Source organism: Diadema antillarum, unplaced genomic scaffold (genome assembly GCF_040938485.1).
Source record: "Diadema antillarum isolate AM-2024a unplaced genomic scaffold, OU_Dant_1.0 seq00000593_RagTag, whole genome shotgun sequence".
NCBI classification, from domain to species: Eukaryota; Metazoa; Echinodermata; class Echinoidea; order Diadematoida; family Diadematidae; genus Diadema; species Diadema antillarum.
In genome coordinates, this window is record NW_027271524.1 from 32,833 (window position 1) to 60,793 (window position 27,961).

The 27,961-nt window shown below is 39.2% G+C and overlaps 1 protein-coding gene across 1 annotated transcript; it reads right to left on the reverse strand.

The window, feature by feature from the left end:
- Positions 1–4,853: 4,853 nt before the first annotated feature.
- On the reverse strand, positions 4,854–27,911 carry LOC139735705 (uncharacterized). The gene is made up of 5 exons (XM_071646454.1): positions 27,773–27,911; positions 16,318–16,411; positions 9,076–9,234; positions 8,135–8,321; positions 4,854–6,899 (listed from the first exon to the last, which is right to left on the reverse strand). The coding sequence occupies exons 1-5, from the start codon at positions 27,872–27,874 to the stop codon at positions 6,197–6,199; spliced, it is 1,245 nt and encodes a 414-aa protein (XP_071502555.1). The 5' UTR covers positions 27,875–27,911; the 3' UTR covers positions 4,854–6,196.
- Positions 27,912–27,961: the final 50 nt, after the last annotated feature.

Here is a 27,961-nt window from a genome sequence, read left to right on the forward strand (position 1 = left end):
GAATGACATGTGAGAATGATCTATTTCATAATTACTGCAGTCATCAGGATGATTTCTGTATTGCAATGGTGAAGGAACGCTAATAAAAGTGTATTGATGATGTGTGCTTATTCTTGTGATATAAGGGATAATTGCAATGAATGTGCCGAATGTCAAATCTTTTTGATGAATACCAGGGGATTTTGTCATCAAAGTCGTGGCAGAGCAGGATATTGTATAAACCTTTGGTATTGCAATTAAAGGGTACTGTATTTTTTTTTTAATGTATTGGCACACGAGCTGGAGGATTTTCTTTGCTGATTTGCACAGATGTCTTGGAAACTAATTGTCAATGAATAGAGCTTGCTCAGTACTTGATACTCCTACTCCATACTGTTTCACCTAGCACTTCCTTTTAGGACTGAGGTTTATTGCTACACTGGAGTAAGCTATTACTATTCTACAACTAGATTAAAGGTCCTGTTATCTTTGGGAGCAGTGATTTAAAAATGTTGGAAGATATCACTTTTGATGCATATTTTGTGTAGGTCAGTTGTATCACAAAACATCCTACCATATAATTTTTTTCTTTTTTGGAGATATCACTGTTTTTCTCATTAAACCATAACTGTAGACTGTTTAGTCTGGAAATATGTTTATTATTAATGTTGTTCACATTTTGTATATTTAACAATAACCTAACATCGATTTTTCTGGTTCAAATTTTTGCATTGGTTGTTTCTATCCCTAAAACTCACATTTTAGAACTATTTTGAAGCACTAATGCTGGGTTTTTATTTCATCTGCAAATGGTAAAGTATGCCTTTGAGTTTGGGCAGATTACTGAAATCTGTTGAAAAAACCAACAAACCAGCCTTGGTGGGTGCATAATAAGTTAAGGCTCTATGTAATCCTTTGTGTGCTTCGAGTGCCTGTTGGCACAGGAAAACCTGTAGCGTTGTATGCACTGTCCAAAGTCACGGGCACAGAATGAGTTTATAGAGAAAATGCAGTGCAGTGAATCTCTCATCAAGGTCCACAAAGAAATGTGGTAAATGTTGATTTTGCAATGTGATCGTACATTTGTGTGTGAATTGTAAATTATCCTATGTAAAAACTGTCCCAGTTCTGTGAAATAGTTCTGAGTGGAAACTTAACAACAGAATTACGTGCAATTCTCATTGTGATGTGAAAGCGAACACAACACTGTCCCATTCATGAGCAACAAACAGCACATCAAACTTTGTTTGTTTGAGGTATTTTTTATAACCCATTCTGATGAAGTAAATTCTTTGGTAAGCAAAAATGACCCTCTTCAACCCCATGGCATGACTGCCAACATGAATACAACAAAACCAGGGAGACTCTGTTAAAAGAGCAATCAGGGAGATTGCCGTGGTGTTACATGCATCTCAGTAGGCTAAAAAAACATAATGATAATTCCAAAATTGGGGAGAATTTATATTATTTTGTTAGGAGATGAACAGGTATTTTTTAATTATTCAGGAAACCTCCTGTAGAATTAATGGGTGTGTTCGAGTGCTCAAAAGCAAACCAAAGTGAACTGAACCAAAGCGAACCATACCGTTCTGTGCCAGATTTGGAGCGTTCAATTGCTCTGTGGAGAAAGCGTACCTCAGGAATTATTTTTAGAGGGGGTCACACATTTTGTAGAAACAGGGTCATTCACCTGGCACCTTATACTACCAACAGCTGTCCCGAACAAAGAGAATGAACTCTTGCATTACAGTATGACGCATGTGCATCTTATGCGCATTCTTTACATGCGAACTTATGGTACCCTTTTGGTACCCTTGTGGAGCACATCTGGAAGTGGTCCACTTCTGGCTCAGTTCGGTTCCGTACGGTACACTTTAGGAGCTTTCGATTGCTCCTCTGACGTGGGTTCGGTAGGGTACACTTTAGGAGTGTTCGTGCGCTCCTCTGGCATGGGTTCGGTACGGTTCGGTTTGCTCTGGGAGAGTGCTCAAATGCACCCAGGGAAGTTTGGCAGCTCTTCTTAGGTAACTCCCAGTGGTTCTACTTTGCCTTGAGCTGTGGCATTGTGATCTTTTCATTCAACAGTGTGTTAATCCAGTCAAAATTTAAATGATCCATGGACTGTATTTAAAGTACTGTAACTTTGGACATTTCGACCCATATAACTGACTGGCTTTGTTCCATACTTATCGGTGTCTCAGTATACTGAAATAAATCCATAAAACTAGTATTCTTTCCTGTTTGTGTTTCTAACATTAATTTTGATTTGTTAAGAACATCAGTCATGATGAATTGTACATCATTTTAAAGGCAATTATCTTTTTCAGGATTTGGCCTGAAGTTTAAAACCTTATCATTTTACTTTTAGTCAGTTTGGTGATAAAGGGTCATATACCAGTACTAATTTTCTCAGTGTGTCTATGGATGAAGTAATCTTGAAATGTACATGAATGCAAGTGACATTAAATCATGCAATAAAATGAGCAAAATGAAGTGTGTCTTGTAGTGTTTAAAAATTACTTAAACTTTCCTCGTGGTTAGATGTGTGTGGTCATTTGAGTATATTTTTACACCATGTTCAAGGAAGCTTTAGTTTAACCTTCAGTACAACCGAATAGAATGAATGGTAACAGTTTATTCCAAATTGGATCTAGGGCAAGTCATGCACAAACATCCCAAGAGCAACTGCCTGTGAATAAATTGAACTCGGTGGCCTCATTGCTCTCAAAACAGTGTCACACTGATTGATCATTAAAGACTGTATTTACATGTCATCTTTAGAGGACAATTAGTACACCCTCAAAATTTTTTGTCTTATAATTTATTCAAGTTGTGAAGGAATGCAATTCATCCCTTTCACACACACACACGCACACACACACACACACACACACACACACACACACACACACACACACACACACAAACACAGACATTTTATGCATATTAATTTCTTGCATACGACATTGAAGGAAGAGATAAACTACCACTATGTACCTTTTGACAATTTTTATTGACTTTTTTGTTTTCTTTGGTTTTCAAAATAGTGAAAGTAATTATTTCACAACAATTACGATACATGCGATCAATGAAGATGTATATCACGTCTTCAATCCATGTTACATGCATGAATCCAAAACGGACTTGGAGTTATTACAGTGGACTGCTAGGCTATCACAAAGACCCTATGAGCTCGAAGTATGTACTTGCTTCTAAACTAAAAAGCATCACATGTACAATGAATTACAGTCTACATCATAGACTAAAAACATTTCAAACATATACAAAAGCGTTGCAAGAGTGGTAACTGTTTCTTTGACAGGACAGATTTAAATACAAAAAAAAAAAAAAAAAAAATGCCCCAGCACCCTGGGAACAGTGACGTTAAAAGACTTTGTCAAGCCCTGATCCTGACCAAACCTGTTGGTGCAAAAATCAGAGAGCCGTCATAGAGTAATCAATACAAATCAACACAAAACAGGTAATGCTTTTCACTTCTTCAAAACACTATGCCTAGCACCCTTCCATTCTTGAGAAATTTATCTTCAATACTTATCGACATGTATCAAGTTGCCATATGATATATGACATGCAGCAAAAATAGGTCCCTGCTAATTTAGCAGGGATATTCAACTATGCAAAAATTTCTTAGGCCTATCTGCACTGTTCTGGCTTGTGCTTATAAACTTTAGTTTCAGCCTCAATATATCTAAGCATAACAAGTCAGGTAGTAATGTACTACATTAAATGTTGGCAATATTCAAGTCCATGCTATGGTTCACCACACAATGTGAATAGCATGATACAGAGGTTACATGTTTTCTACTCGAGTTACACACATGAAATCAAAGTTAACCCTAGAGTAACGTTGACATTCCCCTTGAAAAAGGTGTTTTATATTTTCTTAAACAGGTACTTTACAGAATTGTATAGTGACTACTCTTATTCTGCAGCAAGGTCAGTTATTTTCTGAAAGCATAGCATTATGCTTTGATAACGCAAACATAATCAGCCAACACAACACAGAATCACAGACAAGGTAAAATGCTTAACACATTTTGGGCAAGGTGGCAAGGCTAGCCAGATTCCAGTTGGTACATAGTGTACATGCTTGCCCATTTCAAGTAGCTCAAATACCAGGTACATGTACAACAGAGCATCCAGCACTTGAAACTTATCATAGGAGTTCAAAACTTTTACCTGGTAATTAATATGCCTGAATATCAAGCATGAGGAAACATGTGGTGCCAACAGCCCCTGCACACAACATGGAATCTTGAGAATGCTGCCATGAATGCAATGTGAGTAAACATGTCCCAGAATGCAAAGGCACATGATCTACAACACTAGATTGTAGGAGATTCAGAGCTAGAGAGAGAGGCGACATCAATGAACATGCATTTAACCTGTTGCTGTATTCCTCTCAGAAAGGACACATTCTCACAGAGTGTAAAAGCACTGAAGCATGAATGCATGCATCCTGTTTTCCCAGCTGACATTTACTGCTCTTGTGCTGACACTTTCATAATTTGCTATCTGGTGAGCAATTTGACACTCAACAGTCACCTCATTACATGCTTGTACTCTGTTACTTCAGTTGTTTTTGCCCAAGTGTGTTCACTGTAGATCTTTGAAAGACAAATCCTCAAAATCATTTGGAGCTTCAATCCAGACACAACAAGGTGAACATGACCCAAACTTGAAAAGTGGTTCACACGACCCAAACTTGAAAAGTGGTTCACACATCAAGGTTATGTGCTCTGCTTATATTCATCAGCTTCTGCGGACAGAACAGAATCTTTCTTCAAGTCAATCTTTGTAGGTATAGTTTGTGAAAACTGAGGATTTCAGTTCAATTTTTATTTTTATTTTTCTTGTCCAACAGTCTATGACAAGTAGAGTCAAAACCAGCTATCTTCCTAGTGGCTCTAAATGAGAATTGAAATACAATTGGCATTGTCCGGTACATGAAATCCCAATCTATTGGGTTACACCGATAAAATCACACTGTAATGGATCCAGAATTCCAAGTGTATACCTCATTTTCGTGCAGAAAGCACAAAGCTTTATCAGATCATGGAGGGGAAGTTAAAAATAAGTTACTTTCTCAGGAGCAGATCTAAAACAAGCAAGTTGGTGAATGAACACTTGATTGACATTTGTAAAGAAAGAAGTGAAATACTGATTGGTAAATCATATTCTAAGGCCTGTGATCCAGCAAATCAAACCTCAATTAATCTAGTAATGTGATACAGCCTGAGAACATTAACTTGAATGCTTACAAATGAGGTAATGAAACGCACATTGATACACAGTACATGAAGACCAAATATGATCCAATTGACGTAACAGGTATGTCTAATCGAAGGCACAAATTCTGCTGTGGCTCAACGAGACTGAACCAGAACGAATTCTACAGGCCTGCTGCTCACAGAATGACTAAAGCCTACGATGAAATATACTGTGCATAGAACTGTGTTACAACAGAGCTCTGCTGATTTCCATACAATGTCAATACAGCTCTCCTGGCAACTAACCTCTGCCTAACCATAGGTGGGCTGTGTTGTAGTTGTCTATACCTTCACCTTGTTGCACAGGAGGTGAAACTCGCTTTCATACCATCATATTGTTGATATCTACAGTGTACTTTCAGTGAGCATATAATTGGGAACTACCTGCATGCTAACACTGATGAACATTTCACTGGTGTTTACAGCAGTGTTGAATCATCTTCATCAGCATGGCATGCTAGACTAAAATGCCAATAAGATTTAAGTCAGCCTCACGTTTGAAATTAAGTATATCTGGTGCACCGAAACGGGTGCCTTGCATTGGTGCAGTTGCTAAGAAAAATAAATATTCCCAATCTCATGTCTCCTTTTTTCAATCTTTTTTTCTTTTTTCAGGGGACATGCAGGCATGAAAGCATGTACAACAGAGCACAGATAGGACATTGCTTATCAAAGGCATGAAACGAAAAGCAAGGACATGCACCCCAGTTTTCTTTTCTCCATGGAACTCCTCAATCCCATCATCAATCATCATGTACATGTATATGTGACAAGATGAATCACTTCCTTGCTGTCACTTTGAAGTCTGCAAAGCGACATACAAGCGCCTACAGCACGTAGCGGCAGAAAACGCTTCGCGATCCCTGGACTGCTACCATAATCAAGATCCTGCGTTAGTTATACCATCAGCCCTGCCAACAATTGCTTCATCTCAGATGAAACCTTGACATAAAGCCAAGCCCCCTTCTGGAAGTCCTCATGTCGACAACTGTTTGGGTATTATTTGAGTCAGTTCCGGGACTTCCTCTTGAAGAGGAACTCGTCCTGACCGCAGTTCCTGGAAGTGTTGGCGTTCTTGGACTGGAGGAGGCCGGCGAACATCCCACCTGAGAGTTTGGCGTACTCTGTGCACTCTGATTTGAACACGGTGCAGACTGAGGCAAACTGACGACTGACGTTGTGAATCGCTGGGGAGAACCTTGGGGGCTCAGAAAGCGCTGCGGTCTTTGTGCCATGCTCACCACTGTTGTCTTCGGCGATGGGGGAACAGTGGGGGGTAGCATCCGTGCGTGAGGTGTGATAACTGGTGATCTGAGGGGAGAGCCGCAAGCACATGTAGCCACCATCCCCGTAAGCTGGGACACGGAGCCCAGCGGCCTCCCTGGTGTCGAGGGAGAAGAGCTGAGGGTGGTGCTGCTCCCACTATTGTTCTGATTTTGTTGCTGAACAAGCTGCGACTGGCCCTGCTCCGGGAACTGCGTCCCCATTGAAGGTCTGTGTTGTGACAAGATTCGTGTGCTGGGCATCGAGGTGAAGAACTGGGCACCACTTGTGATGATTTGGGAGTAGCTGGGAGGTGCATCTGATGGGCTTGGAGTACTGTTCAAACTGCTGAGGGATGAGCCATGTCTGTATCAAGCAAATAAGTACAATAAGAGAATTATGTTAAAACCACAAAGAAAAAGGGGTCATCTTCATTGTTTCATATCTATGGGCAGCAAACAATAACAGTTAGTGCACTATCCTCCTGTTAAGATTACCAGAAGTACATTTCAAAACATCCTCATTGTAAAAAGCTACTATATCACGAAATTTGACACTTCAAGTAACACAAACATTGACTTGACTAATCATTAAGCAAATTACTTTCCCAGCTTTACCCCCAAAAGGGAAAGAACTGCACATGTTTAAACTGCACTTGATAAGGAAGTAGAGTGCACACACATGGTAAAATCAGCTGAAGATGATTACAAATCACTTTGCATCATGCCATTGCACTTTTTGCTTCCTGGAATCCGTGCACTAAATCCAGACATGCTATAGTTACCCAATGAGATACCCCGTCACAGAAAAGGAGGCAAAAGATTAGCAACAGGTTGCCACAATGACAGGCCTGAGCACTGGCAACAGGTGAGGCAGCCAGCAGTTGGGTCACCGCACTATTCTGATTTTCAAGAGCCTGTGCCAATACCTCTGTAGCCGTTTACTGAACACTAAACATAGGTCACAGAAAAACCAACATAGATAACTCGCTATCAGCTGACAAAATCTCCTCCCTATTGCCATCCCCCCCCCCCCCCAAAAAAAAAAAAACCTTGCCAAAATGTGTTAGCATTATCGAACAGCTAGTCTTCCGAGTGTAACTACCCACTGAAACTGCTGCAAAGAGTGGGGAAAGACCTAGGAAGCGTCACAAACTATCGGACTGCTCTTTGAAGGAGGAAACAGGTGTCATTGTAAACAACTGGTCGTGGAAGTCATAACGATTCACAACACTCGTGTACACATGGAGACATTGTGCAGGATTTCTGCTCTATTCCACACATAACATAATCCTGCAGGTTTCATAGAATATAGAGCATGCTTGATTAGTAAGGAGCTAAGTGATACAGATTCTGTCACCAAAGTGTTCCCCCCCCCCCCCCCCCCCCCCCCGAATTCATGGCCATGTGCAGACGCTAGTGAGCATCAGGTAAGATTGTTCATTAGGGCTAGTACCTTGTGAAAATATATCAGTCACGTCCTCACCAACCTCCCAATTCCCATTAGCTGAACAATTTGATTATACGATAAGTTTGTCTTCACTTGGTCCTAGTTCCCTCGCGGGTCACACACCGTGTGCTGTGCTTTCCAAAGGTACTTACTGAGTTATTGCTTGTAGGCCACGGTGGAGTGGGGGACATCGGTGGCACTCCCCTGTTGGAAGACTTGTGCTGGGCCCCTCGCCCAAGCAGGCCGGCTGGGCAGACTCCACATTGTATGGAGGTGGCGGTGTGTCGTACGACACAGTCTCTCCAATTTCAGAGTATGACGGGAGCTTGCACGGTGGTACTGCAAATCAATCACAATTACAACCAATCATTATTTACTTGTTCTCTTCTTTTTTCACATGCATCATTCAACAAATGCTTTCCAAGTCTACTCCAGTATTCTATACCCAAATAACATAGCAGCTTCACTTATGAATATCTACAGGTTTTCCCCTCAATGTGTTATGCATCCCTTTTCCAACATACTCATTTTGCTGTTCAATTGTTACATCTTTGAAACAACTGTTGGCTCCAAGTTTGTACTCTTGAAACATAAAATTAATCACCACAACTTTTTACACAAGGAAACTGTGTGAAATAATCATGCCTTGAAATATATATCTTTGTTGTATATGCATCTCATACACTTTTGCCGTTCTCTCCATATTGTAGCCTTGAGTCATTTGTTTGTTTGTTTGTGGGTTTGTGTGGGGTTTTTTTTTAAATCAACTTTTGATAAACAAGGGGAGGGAAGTACGGACTGGCTGGAACATTTAACAGATATTTAAAATCAGTGAGTAGACAGTGTCTTGGCATTCATGCATCATACAAATTGAAGTTGCACTGCATGAAGCAGTACCACTATTAAGAATTAAACTCTTATCTCTTCTAACATGTCACTATTATGCATGTTGTATTTTCATCAATGGGAATCACATGACATGTGTACTTTAGGTAAACACAGTTGATTGAAACAGGGAATCATGTTTCACATTTCTCTCTGTCTCATCAATACCAGTTGCTACGCTGGGCTGCAAGCTTATCGCATCACTTACTCGGTGTGATGTCCGAGAAATTGAAGCCTCTTCCGAGAAACATGTCCTGGATAGAACAGGTGCGCTCGCAGCGGTTGTCTCTCCATGGGTGAAAGCGTTTCCTCTGCCACACACAAAATCCAATGATGAACACAATCAGGAACCACACGAGCCAGAACCCTGCAGAAACATATAACAACAAAGAAAAGATGGATTTACACATTCCAAAAAAAAAACAACAACAACTGAGAGGATATAAATAGGCCATCTCACCCTCATAAGGTGATGAAGTTTGCAGTTAACTCCCAACCTTTGGCATCATACCATTATCATCTACAAATAATATCAGCCAGGTACAGTTGTATACCTACTCCTTAATGAATACTTTGTATACATTGCAGAGACTCCAACCCAAAGCACCTTCTGATCTGGAGATTCTCCCGCCTGAAACCCCTAGCAAACGGGAGACTCCAACTTGATGTGTTCGAAGCGCGAAGTTCCTAGGGTTCTAGATGCTCTCTTGTGCTATCTAAGGCTTATTTTTTTCAACACACGATAGAAATAAGTGAGAAATCTTTTCCAACGGAAGACAAAGAGCCAGGGCGGGAGAAATTAAATCTCAAACGGGAGAACGGGAGATTTTGCAAAAATGGGTTTTCGGCGGGAGATCTCCCGTCGAAAACGGGAGAGTTGGAGTCTCTGACATTGATGTGTTTTCCTTCGTCATGTTTATAAATAGAGCTAAGTTTTTCCATGTGTATGTCTACCAAGCTCTTAAATAGAAATCAACACACCTGGCAAACAAACTTTGCTCCTATTAGCAATTCCATTGAACATGCCCAATACACATCAGACATCAGTCTCATCTTTATCACCTACTTGCAAAGCATATATATCGGTGCAATTTAATCATGGGATTGTAAGGGAGCAGTACAATGTACACATACATTGTACAATCAAAGTTCATCTTACTTTAATTACATCAACAAAAGTATGGATGAGCAATTCACAGCATGTAGGCCCACATCAAACTCAACTTTGGAGCTAAGTATGGCATACTGGAAACTATGCCATGTTAGCCCACTGATAGTGTTAGAGTTGATTCAGAAGCACAAAATCACAACTTTAATAGTAGTTTCTGTGATAGAAAAAAATCTGTTTTCTCTTGGTAGGACCCTACTGTATATGTACAATTTGTACACATGTATGCCCAATAGGCCTACATATGTACATTGTATATTACACAAGGCAGTGCCTTTTATGTAAGAAAATTAATACATTTGTGAATAGAATCAAGATAGCATTTTTATGTTCATTTGCTTGTGATGAAGTAAAGATGCTGATAAGAAAACTACAAATCCTGACCCTACGAGTCTGAGCAATGAAATCTTTGAGAAGAAACACAAGATCTCTTCTGCATGATACATGTAGGTCACCAACATGTACAATGTACTGATCTTTATACAGAGGAAACACCGAGTCATGATGAATAACAGGGGACAGTCTCCACATTTAATACTACGACATGACAAATTTTGTGAGTCACCCCTCATGGAGATGTTCAGTACACATTAATGATTCAACACTAGTATACAGTCTCCAATGCAGTTGAAATACTAAATGATGGCTACAACCAAATTGTCACCAGTGACATGACTACGAAAAATGTAGGCCTATAGCCATTTTCAGTGACAAGAAAACATCCTACATGAAAGGATATGGTCAAACAGAACTGAGAAAATGAATGTTATTCAGTATAAATGGGGGTAGTATACTGTATGTGTCCTGCATACTTCTTAATACTCACTTTAAATATCTACAGAACTTGAAGGTATACATGGTTCCAGGATTACAATAGAGTCTGCACTTAAAGACTAGCAGTCTCTGAACCAGGAAACCACTTTCAGCAGGTTTACTCCAGGGGCTTCTCCTCACTGTGTGTTCTTTCTAACCACAAACAAAGGATTGCCTCTATCTACTACTCCTTAGATTCGCTATCAAATCACCTGTGATAGTTACTCATGCCCCTATCAAAGCAGATGGTCATAAGCAACATTGCTATGGCCTTGTCCCTCGCTTCTCCTGGCAGAGTGACCTTCGCTGCCAGTTAACACCTGATTGGCTGTAGGCCTGCAGGCTTTTCCGAGAATTTTGTGATGCACATGCTTCACATCAGAGTAAACAAAGCATGCAATATTTGTTTCATGACAGAGAAACACAGAACTTCAGCTGTGTGAGGCAGAGATAGGGAGACTGCAGCAGGGAGACTACAAGAATTTAAAAGGCAGGAAGAGGGGGAGGTGAATGCCATCTCCTTGTCACCTTGCATTGCATCAAACAACAATGGCTGAGCTATGGCAGCCTGTTTGGCCATGACCCTCTCCTTCCCATGTGGGTAAAATCCTAGAACTGGCGATCACCCTTTTCCCTGCACGCAGTAAGCATGGGGGTATGCACGATGAAAGCGTGTCAACAATTTCTTTTACAATAAGAATCCACAAAACCTCTGAACAATAGAATTGTACATTGGCGGCCAATGGGCCTACAAACATAGAGGCCTATGCCAACAGCTTCTCAATTGTTCCTTACTTTTGTCTACAGCACAAGTTGGATTAAATACATTATTGGTCTATGGAGTAGGCTTACTTGTACCTACAACTGTGTACATGTTTATGTTAAAGACATTAATGACTTCATGAGATCCCTGTATGAAGCTGAAATTTAAACATCGGAACAAGAAAGCTTTACTCTATATGATTTTTCCTATTCAAAGGATATATCACCATCATACACTAGACAATTTCACAGAAAAAAAAAAGAATTAAGAAAGAATTAAGAATTAAGAATTTAAAAAAAAAATTATCAGGGAATCTCTGCTACCATTTTGTATGTAAATCCTCCCCCCCCCCCCCCCCCTCACCATTTCCCCCTCAATCTTTGAATATGAAGTAGAACAGCTAGAAGAGTACCTGGGATGCTACTTACATGTATTTATGTCTGAAAAATATGAGAAACTAAACATCACATGTTTGCCAATGTGCAACAGCCAACAAACATTCAACCAACATCTGGGCCTATTCCTGCTCTAGCCTTCCTGTTTGAACCCTGCAGATACAGTCAGTAGTCCTTGGCACAACATTTACCTCTCTTGGTACACATTGTACCCATGCTAAAGAGTATAACAGGCTCTAATAGCAGATCCTGTACCGGTACTGGGTTGTTCCATCAAGGCTGTATGTAAGTGGATAACATGTTTGTTATTCCAACACACTGCCATATGCTGGGATGTTAAGGCCAAGTGCAGAGAATGCCTGGACAGCGTAGAGAGCCATCTATGCTCAAAGTGTTAGTGTGACATTCTATTTTCTATATCTTGCACTGAACATGTCCAAGCATTATCCAAATTAGGCCACTTGAGGGCAGCTAAAATTGAGACATAAAAATTTGTATTTTACATCAAGTACTCTGCACTTCACTTGCCATTATTGTGAAGCATCTTGTATAGACATTCTCTGCAGATACAAACAGGGTGTACATCTTTCCATACAGGCATGTGGTCCCATTTAAATACTACCATGAAGTACCAGTATCCAGTGTCTCTAATTTAATAAAGAAATCTTGTATCACTGAGTATAAAAATACTGCTGAAAACAAACACAAAATACTTCAAACGTTACAGTAAAAATCTGTAAAGAACTACAATCTCTCTCATTATCTCAAGTATACAGACACCATTTAGTAAGCAGTTTGGCAAGGCAATAGAACTTCCCTTGATAGGGTCAGCATGTACAGCTTATACACTGTATAAAGTCTCAAAACTCGTGTACAGTGTACAGGTGCATGCTAGCTTCCTTTAAATGCATTTGAAGATTGTTATACTATAAATTTATCAGTCAACAAAGTTAAAAAAATTATTTAAAAAAAAATATTCTCCTATACCAAATAACAGGACTGACTGCAAAGCATATCTGGAGGGATTATGTAGGCCTACTTTAAAGAGAGAGAGAGAGAAAAAAAAAATCACTGTAACTAGGCACAAATTTCAGAGGGAGCTACAAATGTATGTACAATCGTATTTCGTCTGTTATCCCCAAAACAAAGCCTCATTAAAAAAGTCATAAATGCATAAACATACATTTTGTTTTGTACAAAGCACAGGATGTCCTTGAGGTAGACTAGCTTTCAAAGGAGTCCAGAGGGGAAGAGAAAATGAGGGACAGAAAAGGAACAAAATGAGAGAGGGAGAGAGAAAGGAGAGAAAAAAATGACACCGTGTTGACCTTCGATCCTCCTGAAGTCCTACAATACTGCTAGCAACCAGCTTGTAGGATGAAACAAACATGTTAGGTGAGTGGAGTTCGCCTATGCCCTTATGATCTCCGAGATATTTTTAAACTACGCTCCTGATTTATGATCAGACCTATGGCATATTATCCCAGTTTTTCTTTGTGGATTGGGTGACAGGCTAAAGTTTCCTCCCCATCTGGAGAATAAAAGGGATGCTACTGCACTCATGCAGTCTCGAATAACATGGAACTTTTCACAACAATCCACTCATAGTCATAAAGGCTGCGTTCTCCTTCAGAATGGGCTCATGTGTCATCCATTATCTATTTGATCAATTTGGAGTATAGATATGAAAGAGTGTTTTTTTTCCATGAATGCAACTAATAAAAGAATAAAGAGGAAGAGATTCTATTGTTTCCTCACCTGCAAACATATGACAAAATGGCTTTGTTCATTCCTGTGCTTCCAAAAAAAAAAATAATAATAATAATAAAAATTATCTTCTGCAACTTTTGGTAGAAAATGCTTTGACATTAATACCTCAGCTCTTATTTCAGTTTCCCTGAATGTGATTTTACTTCGCAACATTTGTACAAGTCATGTACTTCAATATCACAAATAGTTTATTCCAATTTTTGTTGCTACACTTATGGTTGTGTATCGTGGGAGGCTGATACAAGTCAGTACTCTGCTGTGGTGGTGTCGAGACCACACGTTCACATTCGACAGTCTTCTTGTGCCAAGTGCACCGCCTCACCCTGCTGTCGCCTGAAGGTGAGGAAGTAGAGAAACGAAGTCTTGGGGAAGCAAGATCCTCCGTGCATTAACAAACAATGCTTTCAAGAGGAAGTGTCCATCAACAATGCATCCCTGGGACGTTCTCGATTCGCCATGAAATCCAGATAAGCATGTCACACTACTGGGTAATTTGTAGGCTATGCACTAAGGTTAACATCACACATTGTCTTTTTTTTTTTGGGGGGGGGGGCAACTTTAAAAGAAGTTCATATCATTTAATAACTCACATTTCGTGCTTGTCAAGTTTATCAAGAATAAAATGTTATTCCGCTACATGGCATCACAAAATACAACTTTGGCTTTTAAAAGTAAGAGACTTTCAAGTGTAGTGTATGATATATTGAATTTGTTCACTGCAGCATATCATGGACTATTCAAAATCAACTGTTGCAGAGTTACAGAGAAGTTTGCCTTCAAATATATTTCAAACACGATTAGACTATTTGCAGCATGACTGTTCGAGCAACAGAACAGGTTTATGCTCAGTCTCAGATGTCATCCTTCCTTTAACCAGTGGTGATCTCAAGCCATTTGCTAGTTCCCCCTTTGGTACCCTTACGCTGACACTGCTACGTCAATGCTCTAATGAAGGTGTGGCTACATAATGAGCCCAAGTAGCAGCTTTGCATGAAGGACTATGTACAGTGTATGCTATCATCGATTACACATCTTTAGCTCACAGCAGATGCTGAAGGACAATGCATGCGTAAGCATTTCAATTCTGATTTAAACATTTCAATTGATTGTCAGAAGAAATGTTGTAATGACGAATATTTGATATCTACCCCACACAAATTGTCACTATCAATCATACAACAAAACCAAGAACATCTGGTAGTGGTATTACAGGAGAAAAAGACAAGTGCTACAAATTTATATGACAATGGGGAACACAGTATGCAGTCATGACACAACTGCCTAATTTTAGACAAGACATATTTTCAGTTGCCATGTATGTACTGTCTATTAAAAAAAAAAAAGAAGCATAATGTGACATCATAATGGCATTTTCCTTGGCATGGAACATTGTATTCTGTCTACATTGTAGATCAGGAGTGAGTGTGTGTGTGTATATGTGTGTGTGTGTGTGTGTGTGTGTCAGTGGGTGCAGGCATGAACTTCGAAGGGTTGCAATCATCTTGGGTATCCCCATCATGTCTTCCAAGTCTTTCATTCTGACCATACATTGTACATTTCTATACACGTACATGTAAGCAGAACAAAAAGATTTAACACAATTTGCTAACAGCTTTGACTGCAATATATATTTCATCTTTAGAGACTACACCTTTATAATGCAGATGAATGATTTGACAACATTCACATATATCATCACTCCACATCTAATGACATTGTAATAATTGATCAAATAACCATATTTCCATCATATTGTCAAGTGTTCGGAGCTAGAAGACTCCAAACTCCATTGATATTGTAACAGTGATAACTTATGCACAGAAACCAGTCCATTACCCCGTGTCTACAGGAGATTTTCTTCTATTATACTACAGCAACAGAACTTTCTAAATTATCAATTTCATATGGTTGTGATAATATGTAGCATGTTTTGAGGTATAACATATGATATTGGAATATTTTTTGAGGATAGCATAGCGAGTCTCATTTCACTTTCTGAACTCACAAAACTATCCGAGTGAGCTCCTGAGGACTGTGTGGCATGTACTCTTTTAACAGGGCCATAATAACTTGCATTTATGCCAACACAAAAACATATGAGTGGGCCTGTCTATACACCAGTAATGCTGCAGCATCTTTTTTAACCCGTTGATGACGAGTCCCGAGTATACTCGGGCAGGGGTCTATGGGAAATGCGTATTGAAGCAAAATCAGTCCATCCTCGACGGGTTAAGCATGAAAGGCTGATGTATTCTACCCTTCCTTCCCCACTCCCCCCATCCCCCCATCCCCCATCTTTTGATTAAACAGGGCCAGGCCACTAAAATCCTTAAATCTGACATTTTGCTGGCCCAAAATGCTATGTAGTGGCCAGAAATAACAGCAAAAGTAACAATCCATTTCAATCTTAGCTGCCTGATCAGGCCACCAATAGATTAATTGGGTGGCCCAACACCAATTCTAGTGGCCGCAGGCCACCACTTCTGAAAAGCCCTGCTGAAACCAAAGTGGGATTTAGGTGGAGAAGATGAGAAAACTTACACCATAGTTCATAGTAATATGTACAGCACTCTCCGCTTCCACAGCAGTGGCCAGTGTCGCACCAGTAGCCTTCTGCCTGACAAAACTCCCTTGCCTGCAGAGGACAGAAAGAGCAAAATACAGAAAACACATTTTTACTCCATGTATTTCAACACATTCCCTTCAGTTTAGCATCTAATAAAATAAAAAAATAAACTGGCACAATTGAATGTAATACGGTATAAGCTGGTATTTTCACAGGGTTTGATTTTCGCAAATTTCATGAATCACTATTGGGTCACGAATTCAACAACATGCGAAAATGTCACCATACGCTAAAGTAATAGTGCACTTGCGATAGCTTCGGTATCAATTCACGAAAACAACATCTCAAGAAAATGTCCGTGGCCTCGTCATTTGCGAAAATATCTGTATGCAAATATAACAGCTTTATACAGTAGCATTAACATTTGCCAACACCTACTGATAAGTAGTGACTTTCTTTCTTATCTTGAACATCTCAATATCAGGATAACTTTAGAACTTTTGGTCTTCCTACAACAATCTATAAAGGAAGTTCAGCACAACATCATGAGCTTCATTCTGACTACCATCACAAGCTACATGTACCGAACAGTCACATGGCACATACACATCTCCATAGAGTTCATGGATATGCCTTGCATTTGAGAAATCATTATGGCTTCTGTGGCTGTCAGGCCAGGCTTCTGCCGACCACCAGTATCTACAATGTACTGTACCACATCGTTCTTCATAAAAAAAAAAAACAACAACAACAGTAAACCCATAAAACCAGAGATAAATTGTGGTTAACAGCCTTGTGCAATCTACTCATTTTTATGTTCTTTTTCAATCTTCAATCCTATCACCACAGACTGGTATGATCAGGAAAGGGAAATTGCAGAAGGGTTGAAACTCACTACTCACATTTTGGGGGATGAATTTTGATGGATTACGTGATTGAACAGTCTAGAATTCATGCATATGACATGTCCTATACTTATAAAAGGTTGGTAACCCCTACTGTGTCTTCTTGGTGTGACTTTCACGAAGAAAGAACACAAACAATGGTGGTGAAAAAAAGAGGATGTTAACAAATGGCAGGAAACCACTACACTTGGATCACACTGACCTACTGTACCTGTTCGATTGATTGTTTTTTCCTCCTACAGAAAATAGAAGGGCACCGTTAGTGTACAATAAACTATTCCTGTACCTGCAAAATGCCATTCACAGAATGCTTTTAGTCATCAAATTAGGGATTCATAATGACACCAATTACTGGAAAATCTGGAGACTTACATCATGAGTCAAATCCTGAGATTTTTGCTTGAATGGTGGTAAAAAAATGTCACTAAATTGCCCGATCAGCAGCGCAATCCAAATCCCCCAAAATCTTCCAAACTTCATAAACATACATGTATGTATCTTAGACTGATCAGATTTCAAATTCGAGCAAGCACATCATTAATTTGACTAATGCTCTGTAATAAACTTCTACTCTAGCACTGTCTTAAGCTTTTTGGACTTTCAGCACTGTCTACACCTTTTTGGACTTTGTATCACTTTCTTTACAGATGGTTTTCTTGATACTCTCTGAAATTACCCACATTCAAGAGAAAACATCTTTGCGCATTTTTCAGGTTGAAATAATGTATTTTGTCCACTTCTCTTGTACTGTTCACTGTTGTTCTATTGTGAAGCCACATCATCATAAGAACATGAAATACTAGTACTTCTGGGGCCCATTGCATAAAAGTTACAATTATGGTAACTTTGCCATCCAATGGTAACTACAGTGTACCATGGCAACAATACTCAACAGCCAATCAAAATCAAGAATTCCATGGAAGTTACCATTGGATGGCAAAGTTACTATAGTATAATTGCAACTTTTATGCAACGGGGCCCAGAACTGCCCTGCTTCCTCTGTAGGCCCTATATTTCACCAGTCAGCATGGAAACTGGAAGAGGAGGTGCAATAAAAGGGGGACAGGGCAACCATAAATTACATTCACAGTTAAGGAACCTTTGTGGTTCATTACTCAGTCCTTGAATTTGGCAAGATGCATGCCACTTCATTAAATAAGAAAACTGACTTTGCTGTAGGCCCCTCAACCTATACAGGACCTATCAACTAAAAGCATCTACATTGTACACTATAGGCCTACATTGTGAAACTAATCAGCTTAAATGATATTGAACAAAAAACAACTTTCTGTAATCCCAATCTAAAAACCACACATTTACAACTTGTAAGGCCATTAATAATTGCTTTCTAATCAAATCAAAGTGGGCAACTCATACTTTGCATGGAATATTGTTTGCTGTTTGCACCTGTCAAGAAGGCTACCCAAAATCCAAATGAACTGCCTATAGCTGCAAACATGATTAAAAACAAAATGTATCTTTGCAACCTCAAAAAGGCTATTGGTTCTGGTAGGTTGATTAGAGGTTAAAAAGTTGTGACGGACTACATTTAGGAAAGGGAATGACAACCATTAAAAAAAATCCAGAAAAGTCTTTGTTGGGTGAAAGGCCAGACACTGAAAACTTCTTTGAAGAAATTTTCTTTTTCCACTAGACACATTTCTCTCTTCTGTTTGCAAAGTAATTCACTATGAGATTAGTTCAATCTGACCTCCTTTCAATACCACACTCTTCAAATCCACTGGTTCCACAACATGGTTTGGAGCACTTGTGTGACTTGGGCTAGCCTTCACGAGCACGTGCCAATTGCTCAGTGGTCACATTCTACACTTTGTACATATGTTTATTATCAGCCAGACCTGATGGACAAGGCCATGCATTTATCTGCACTGATCAGCATGTATTCTGCCTATTCTCTTTGTCTGCACTGATCAGCATGTATTTTGCCTATTCTCTAATTACTTTTTGATACTTTTTTTCCCAAATTTTCTGTGTCGTGTAACATGGCTTGGTTTATAGTGTGTTTTGTTTCATTTTGTTTTTTCACCACTCTAGATTCTAAAGTAAAGTTGTATGCATCTCAAACTATACAGGCAAGTACAATATCATCAAAGGAAGACACTCTCAGAAGTTGAATATAAACACATCAACTTTACATACTGTACGAGCTGAAATTTTCGCGTACAGATATTTTCGCGAATTGCTACTTGGAGGACATTTTTGTGTGTTGTTAATTTCACGGTTGCGAGGGTCTAACTGAACTTACTTATTCGCACGTTGTTATTTTCGCGTGTTGTTATTTTTGCGTTTCAAAGGCGATTCACGAAATTCGCGAAAATTTCAGCTCGTACAGTAACAAGTCACATTGCTCAGTAAAATAGGCCTACCATATTCAATATGACACTATATCACAGAGTTCAGGCGGAGAGAAGGTGGTTATACAATGTAGGCCTACATGTATTGAGTGTTAAACATCATGCTTCTGCAATACAGTACAGTGCTATTACAGAAAGTGTGTGGTAAAAACAAACCCTGTATTTTTTACTACCATATTTTTTTCCTACTGCTCACTGTACATGATACAGTAGTCATGAGAAAAGGACCAATTTTACACTGCATTAGGAGTTGAACAGCACTGGCATATTATATATGAAATGACCACAACTGAATATGAAAAAAAAAAAAAATCAGTTTCAGAATTACAAGAAGCACAATCAATTCAATACTGTTACACAACATGGTTCATTATTTTCTTTGGGAGGTCACAAATTGGGAAAAACAATGCATGAGTATGCTCCAGTGGATAAATGCACAATGTACAGAGCATACTGGTGAGCACAGTTTGCACACAAGTTGAGAAAGCTAACCCTGCCAGGGGCCCCCATGCAAGCTTTGGAGAGATAGCATCTGGGCCATACATAGTGGACAGGAAGCCATAGCTGCCAGGATTCAGGGTCGCACACCCACTACGAGCTCTTGTCCTCACACAAAGGAGCTACCCTGTTATTGATCTGTCCATGAAGTCTACTTAGGGCAACAGGGTCCAGTGTTTAGGGAGTAACCGTCTTTCTCTTCGTTCCCCTTTTATTGGCTCAATGGATTCGTACCAAAGGGTCTTACATAATCTTGTTGCAAGTTCCCCCACCTAATACTGAATGGGCCTTGACAAGGACCTTTCCTGGGTGCAGCTTATTTGTAGACAAGTTGTTGTCCTTTTGACAGTTATATTCAAATGACACAGAATTATTCAAAATCTGGGTGCTATTGAAATGCATGTCACAAAAGACACTAAGCATCTCTAGGGAATCTTGCTCTCTGTGTAAAATCAGAAGCAGTCATGACAGCTCACTACCTAAAATCCTTGAATACATGATAGCTGTTTATTTGATATCGGTAAATATGTACTTCACATACAGAATGGTTTGTATCACAACATTATGTGCTATCTTGTTGTTCATTGAGAAACATTTCTGATACTCACAGGGGGCCCTAAGAGTTCAAATCAAACTCAAAGGAAGATGAAGTAGTCTCTATATCAAAGGCTAACAACTATCAAAACAGCATGATGGCCTCCAAGTAGGCCTATGCCTTGTTATGATTCCTATAGATCACAGCAAATATTCTAAAAAGATGTCTGTAGGGGCTGCATTTATAGAAATCAGAAACAGCACAAATCTTTGAACAAGAAGCACTGAGGAGATTCCTATTTTGGCTCATTACAGCTGATGTCATGTTACTTATCTGGTTAAATCTGATTTATTCTGTTGTGATTTGGTGACAGTGAGGGACTCTATTCTTGCAAGAGTGAAAAAAAGTCTTTTGGATTTCTCATTCATAAGATATGGCTGACTTCTGACTACAATAGGACTAGGCAATCATGCCATGCTTGTCAAAAGGGAACATCGCTATGTTCAGCTACGTTCTATACTTGCACTGCCGCTATACCCCTAGTTGTCATAGGCTAACATGCATTTGTCACACTGGGAACAACTGATACATCATGCAGTCAACATCATTTTCTTAGAATAATCTTGTAAGATTCATCGAAGAGGCCTTCAAACTCCTGGAGCTAGGCCTATGTCGGTCACAGCATTGACCTCTGACTCCTCTGTAGGTTCGCAAGAAAGCTCCATGTGACCATCAGCTCCCAGGGTCCCCCTCTTCATGTACCTATCTCCTCAATGCCTGGCTAATGTATGACTGAACCCACGTAGCCAATGACTGTCAAGCACCAATGCACACACTTGATTGGACAAAGTCTGCATACTATTTGCATGGTTCATTCGATATTACTGCGCACACTCACAAGCAACAGCTGGGCTCAATTGTATGCTAATGAGGCCAAGCCTCCCAACTTGGGGGTGTGGCTTAGTAGAGAGGGAATTCAGTAACCTGTTATTGAGGGTTTTTTGTTGTTCTTTTTCTTAGAGTCTTATTATTTGAACGACAAAAGTCACTGACCGTTAAAGGTCCTGTTTTCTACAGGGCATAAACACTACTGCTGCATGCTGTATCCTGTGTAGAGGCAAATATTGTTCAGACAGAAGGTGATATAACGAAAGAAAGTTGACACTTTAACCACAAACATGCTTGTGTAGCATTACAACATGCTTAGTGATAATGATGCAATCCTGCACGTGGAGTCTCCACACTGCCTGGCTTTGACAAGCAGTCCTGAACAAAATGTATCTCCCATGTATAATCCAGCAACATGAGAGAACTGGGATGTACATCTTTGTGCATTCTCACGTGGACACCTTTGCCCATTGGCATCAAAGGCCAGAACAAGCGACTGTTCTGCACGTGGTGGGAATGGGAGTTTTGATGTCCCAGCCCCCTCTCCATACAAGCATTCCAGTTGTCCATTTGATTTGCCCTGCTCACTACTTTTCATACTGTAAGTGTACATCATACACAGAAAAGGCCAGCAGCACAGTATCATAAAACTACAGAATTTGGTTGTTGCTGTTTTTTGTTGTTGATGTTGTTGTTGTTGAACAAACATTAGCTCTTTTCTTTGGAATGTAATATACATGTAGGTTTTCCGAATTCCATCAGGATGCAAACTACAATTTGTATCCAAATCATGCACTAACATTAACATACACACAACTACAAATTGTATCTTCATTGGGCCAAAGATGACACACACAATACACAGGATATTTTAGAAGGGGGATTAGATGGTTATCATATTTTCCTAGATCTAGCATTTGATCTTTCAACCGAGTGTAAGCAGAGAACTTTGCTCACAGGAAATTTCTTCCGACCTAACATGCATACAGAACATGACTGTTTATTTGACACAGTATGCTGTACTTATATCAAAAACATAGAACTGTCAAATCAGCCTATTCCACATGTAATTCAAAGTACATTGTACCATCCCTTCATCAACATTTGTTTAAAACACTTAGTCTAAAAACAAAAACCACACTCAAAAAAATGAAAGAAACTATCCAATGTTGTTAGAACTGAAAGATACATAGGCCCTACTGTATATGTATGTACTACTGCTATGATTCCCTAAGTTCGCAAATTACGTCCACTTCATAAACCACTCTCAGTGACTGGTTTCCAGCATGAAATGTTGAAATTAGAAAAGAATCCAATCAAACATTGGGAGGTGGTAGTCACTATCTGGCACATCTAGCAGTGGGACAGTTAAAGGGCACTTGAACCTTGCACCTGCTTACTACTGGCAAATGTGACCAGTTACCTGGAAAGTATTTTACACATGCTGCCATACCATTCAAAATAAACCTCGAGTAGACTCTCAGACACGAAGCTGTCATTGCACCTGTTTTTGTGTTGTTGGTTTTTTGTGTTTTTTTTTGTTTTTTTGTTTTTTTTTGGGGGGGGGAGGAGGGCATTTTCATGACAACATAATATATACAGTACAGGTCAATTCTCATTTAAAGATACAAACAATTGGTATAAATGCCACCTTGCAGTCCATCAAATGTGCTATGAGGGAATCACAGAACATTAAATATACATCATATCATATCATATCATTTAACGGAATGGCATGGTGAAATTGAAAATATGCATATATTCTCATAATACATGCAATGTAGCTCAAAAGGCAATGATATCTCCACTTGATTCAGCTCACAAGTACATACCCTGGTACACAAGTAACATGACAAAGTAAAATGTAGTTGGGTAAGTTTGTTTAGTCTTTTGAAAAGATCATACTTCCCCATCTTCTTGGAAAATCAAGGAGTATGACACCCATGATATAGGCCTACTTTGAGCAAGGTCATGGAGCGAGGAATGGAATTTGTGAAATTACTTGATTAAACCAGACAACGAATGCTACTCTGATAAGTGTCATCACCATCACACAGTTGCGCAGATTTTACCGGCCCATATTCACAGAGTAAAACAAACCTCAGTTTAAATTTCAAACCATTACTCTATACACACAGATGTGGGAAACGGTCATACACGTGTACATTGTACATCGATGTGCCTGTGTTGATGATTGGACGTCTGTCGGTGTATGCGACATGTCACATGCTTTTACACAGCTAAAGTCTGCATTTACTGTAATCCATAGACACCATCTAAATCCCCTTTGCAAATTCTGACCTTTGAATAAGGTGCCCTACTGGATGACTCACTGACACCTACAGTGTAACTATATACAGAAAGAACATCTTTTTTCTTTTTCCTGATATCAGCTACATTGTACATCATAATCAATATGTTTGAGGTTGAGTTTGAATTTATTAATATTCAATCATGATTAAAAGACCTGCAGTCAGCAAGGCTGAGATGCACATTGGAGGACTACATATGTACAATGTAGTCGCAATACATACAATGTACAACACTACAAATAATAAAAAATCCAAAAACAAACAAAACACGAAATGCCTTCCTCCCTACCCCCCCCCCCAAAAAAAACCCACAAAAACACACATACAATCTACTCTACAGAACAGCATGAATCATTCATACAGAACAAAAGAAAGTAATAAAAACACCACTCTAGCAAACAATGAATGAATTTGGAGTGGTATGGAATTGCTTCACGAAGAGAAAAGATTGAAAGAGGTAATTGTAACTGATCTGATTTCTAGTGCTAACGAGCTGAGTACAGTTAACCTTTCTTTCAAAAAATAGAGGGAATAAGGTCTGGGTCAAATTGATTACAAAAATAAACCTTTACTAAAGGAAACTACATTGTAAACTCTTGAAAGTACATGAATGTGATATTGGGCTGGATATACATGTATACACCATACTTCGAACACATACAGAACAACAGTTTGACAAACTGCTGCACAAATGCTGTTCTTGTGGATGTACATTTGAACCTTGGTGCATGAACTGGACCTGCCCATTCTTTCCCCTCTGTAATGTATTGATTTCATAAACTTACTCTCTACCTGTTTTTCATTTTCTAAGGTCACAAAGGTTTCCCAGCCACAGACTAGTTAATTAATATAAGAAATAATCTATACAGTAGACCTACATGTGTGCGATATGCTACCTCAAGTATGATTGGGGCACAAATTTTCACTGACTCACTATATGAACAATTCTGATGCACACTTAAAAGTATCTTGGTTCTGAACTCAGGGCATATCCATGTCAAGACATACGCCTGTGCTATGTCATCTGTCCATTTCATGAAATAGGGCCTACCTATTTGGTCAATGTTAATACATGTAGCACAGTATATTTTGAAATTATGGGGAGTAGGAACAGTATGTGAAAGATGCATGATATTATACTATTTCAAATCTTTATCTTTACATTTTGAAGCTGTCTCCCTACACAGAAACCCTCTTTTGAATCAAATGCATCACCATTTCTCTCCCTTACATGCTGCTGCAATTTTCATTTTGCTGAATATGGAAGCTGGTTATATCCCCAATAAATGGGCTTATAGTTATTTTGAATGGAATGTCTCATATCTACAGAACTGTCAATAATGTGATATCTTAGCATGTTGCATGGTGGGTAAAACCTTGATACCATGTGTAAATGTAGTTGTGGGAAGTGTACATCACAAGTGCAAACTCCTTTGTGCATTGTGGCCAGAGTCCATGGCCTGCTCAGGGCCAATAGAAGATAGATTATGAACTTTATGGTTCTTTGGTTTTGAACCAGTCATTTACAAGGAATGAACTTTGATACAAACATTAGAACAAAATCTTCAGCTAGAGCTTGGGAACATTAAATGAGTAATTTATACGTAACAGAATTGGGGTGGAAAGGTCAAAGACTAAGTTGAAACTTACATTGTGTGACTCAAAACAAAATCCCCTTCAAAACTCTTCAAATACAAAAATGCCTCAATTCTCACTATAACACAATATAGAATAAGACAAAGATACAGTTCAATTTCACCTGTCTTCACAGAACGATGCTATTGTTCACAACCATAAACATACTTTGGATGAAACATTTACTCATAGCTTTTCTACTGTCCTACTGGTTTACACAATAATCATTATGAAAAATCATGTCAGAATTTGTTTTTAACTCAGCAATTACAACACACTTCCCATCCCATGTGATCATTGCACTACTTTGTCCAACAGTACCTAACAACTCACCATCGATGTGTACTTGCTGTGGAGACCTTTCTACAGTATATCGATGTTTTATTGTTGTTGCTTTATAAGTGAAGGTTTGTGAGCAGGTCAATGAATTAATTTGAAAGGCAAAGATATTGTGACATAATAGTATAGGCATAACAGTTTTATGAAAACACACGAAAATCAGTGCATTTCATTGACTTGATATAGACTTCTTACAATGCAACTTGTAGTTCAATTTCATTTTATGTGGTATGGTACTACAGGGAAAGATTTGCAATTTCATGTCTACAAAAATTATTTGTCCCTGAAAGTATGCCTGTACAAAATGATGACTGCACCATTACTTCTACACTACTAGTAGGCCTACATACTGTATAAGCTGTTATTTTTGCAAGGGTTTTATTTTCACAAATTTCGCAAATCACTGTTGGACCATGAATTGAAAGCACACAAAAATATCTCAAATTGACATGTATTTGACATAACCTAAATGTCAAAATTGCAAAAACATCTTGTAAAAATGTCTCTGACCTCCTCATTCATGAAAGTATATGTACACAAGAATAACAGCTTACACAGTACATGACTAGATTATCTACATGTAGTTTAGTAGTCATGGCCACTATGGGATGTTCACGTGCTTGTGGTATGCAACTGTTACATTTGCTTAACACAAGTTTCTACTATGACTAGTATGAGTATGAACATTGACATGCACATCTGTCAAAATACAAGACAATCACCCCCAAACCATCATCACTCCCCACCCCCACATGACATACACTTCTAGTAGATCTACATAAGAGGTTTAATATTTCTGGATGTTTGAATTCAGAAAGTCAGATTTTCTTTAAATGTTGAATATGGAAATCCTGGGCCCTATTTCATAAAGAGTTGATTTGATGGCAACTCTTCGCTGGAATGACAATTGTCATGGTAACGACAAGAATACAGCTTCCTGATTGATTGTTTGCTGTGGGAAGTTGTCATTCCAGCAAGAGTTGTCATCCTAATGGGGCCCAGATTGTTCTATACCGTCTACAGCCGTTTCATCCTACAGGTAGAATAGATTACCCCTTGATATGCCATGTAAAAATTGAATACATACATGTACACTTTATTAAAGACAAAGGCAACAAATGAAACAGAGTTCAGACCTAGGCTGCAGTTATGGTCACAATTTCACAGAGCACAAAGGCAAAGTAAAACTCTATAGCGTCTAAACCCTTGAGAGAGAGAAGAATCTAGCTGGAATCTAACTATACACAGCCCTGTCGCTGTACACAAGTGTAACTGTATTAAAGTCGCGACACTGACTGATCACATGCAATACTATTTTCTTAATTCTATGTTTTAAGACAGGCATTTATGTCAGTGACAAGTGTAGTTCACACATTACAAATGAATCATCAGTGTCAAATTGACCGAGAGACGAAGTGCTCATCAAGCAGTGGGTGCATCGCACTGGTTCAGTTCAGCCAGGTACAGTAACTACCGTACAGTGTCAGTGAGGTTGAAGTTTCAGGCCACAATAGTACAATCATCGCTGCCTTGAAGTGCCGCTTCAGCCTTCTTGCAAGTTGCATGGACCCTCTTGGCTCTGCCATTCCCTCCGCAGCTCCGGTTGATGTCCCTTCGTGTTCATGACTTATTTCACAAAATTATGATCTAAAGCAATCATTCTGTACAATAAGTTAGATTGCAATGACATGGACAACATGCGCGAAAAGAGAGAAGAGGAAATTCAGCCGACACATCTCGCTATCTTCAGAACAAACGCCAAACAGACGGTCCGAAATTGATCCTAGTCCCAGCTGTGAAGACAGAGCGTGGGTACAGTTGTACAAGGGCTTGACAAGGCCTCTCGAAGTTTGAAAATCCCAAGTATATTCCCATAGAAATCTCCTGAGTGTACACTACAAGAGAGTTAATATACTGTAGCAATCTCAAACTGATAAACTTACCTGAGATAGCTCGAAGAGCTGAAAAATTACAGCTAGAAAGACAGTTGGGATCTGTACACCCAGCATCCTGCACAAAAACAGCTGATCGCTGGAGCTCGCCATTTTCACACACGGCCAGCTGATAGCTAGCTGAGCAAAGTTAGCTTCCTAGGCTCTCAGCTAGCAGCATGAGCATGGATTCACGCAGCA

What these genes read in the sequence shown, in the direction of transcription:
- LOC139735705 (XM_071646454.1), bottom strand. Translation starts at nt 27,874, where the DNA reads ATGGCGAGCTCCAGCGATCAGCTGTTTTTGTGCAGGATGCTGGGTGTA. An exon ending in TTTCTCGGACATCACACCGA is followed by an intron (nt 8,322 to 9,075) that starts GTAAGTGATGCG and finishes ATTGATTTGCAG; the next exon opens with TACCACCGTGCAAGCTCCCG. An exon ending in GGCCTACAAGCAATAACTCA is followed by an intron (nt 6,900 to 8,134) that starts GTAAGTACCTTT and finishes TGCTTGATACAG; the next exon opens with ACATGGCTCATCCCTCAGCA.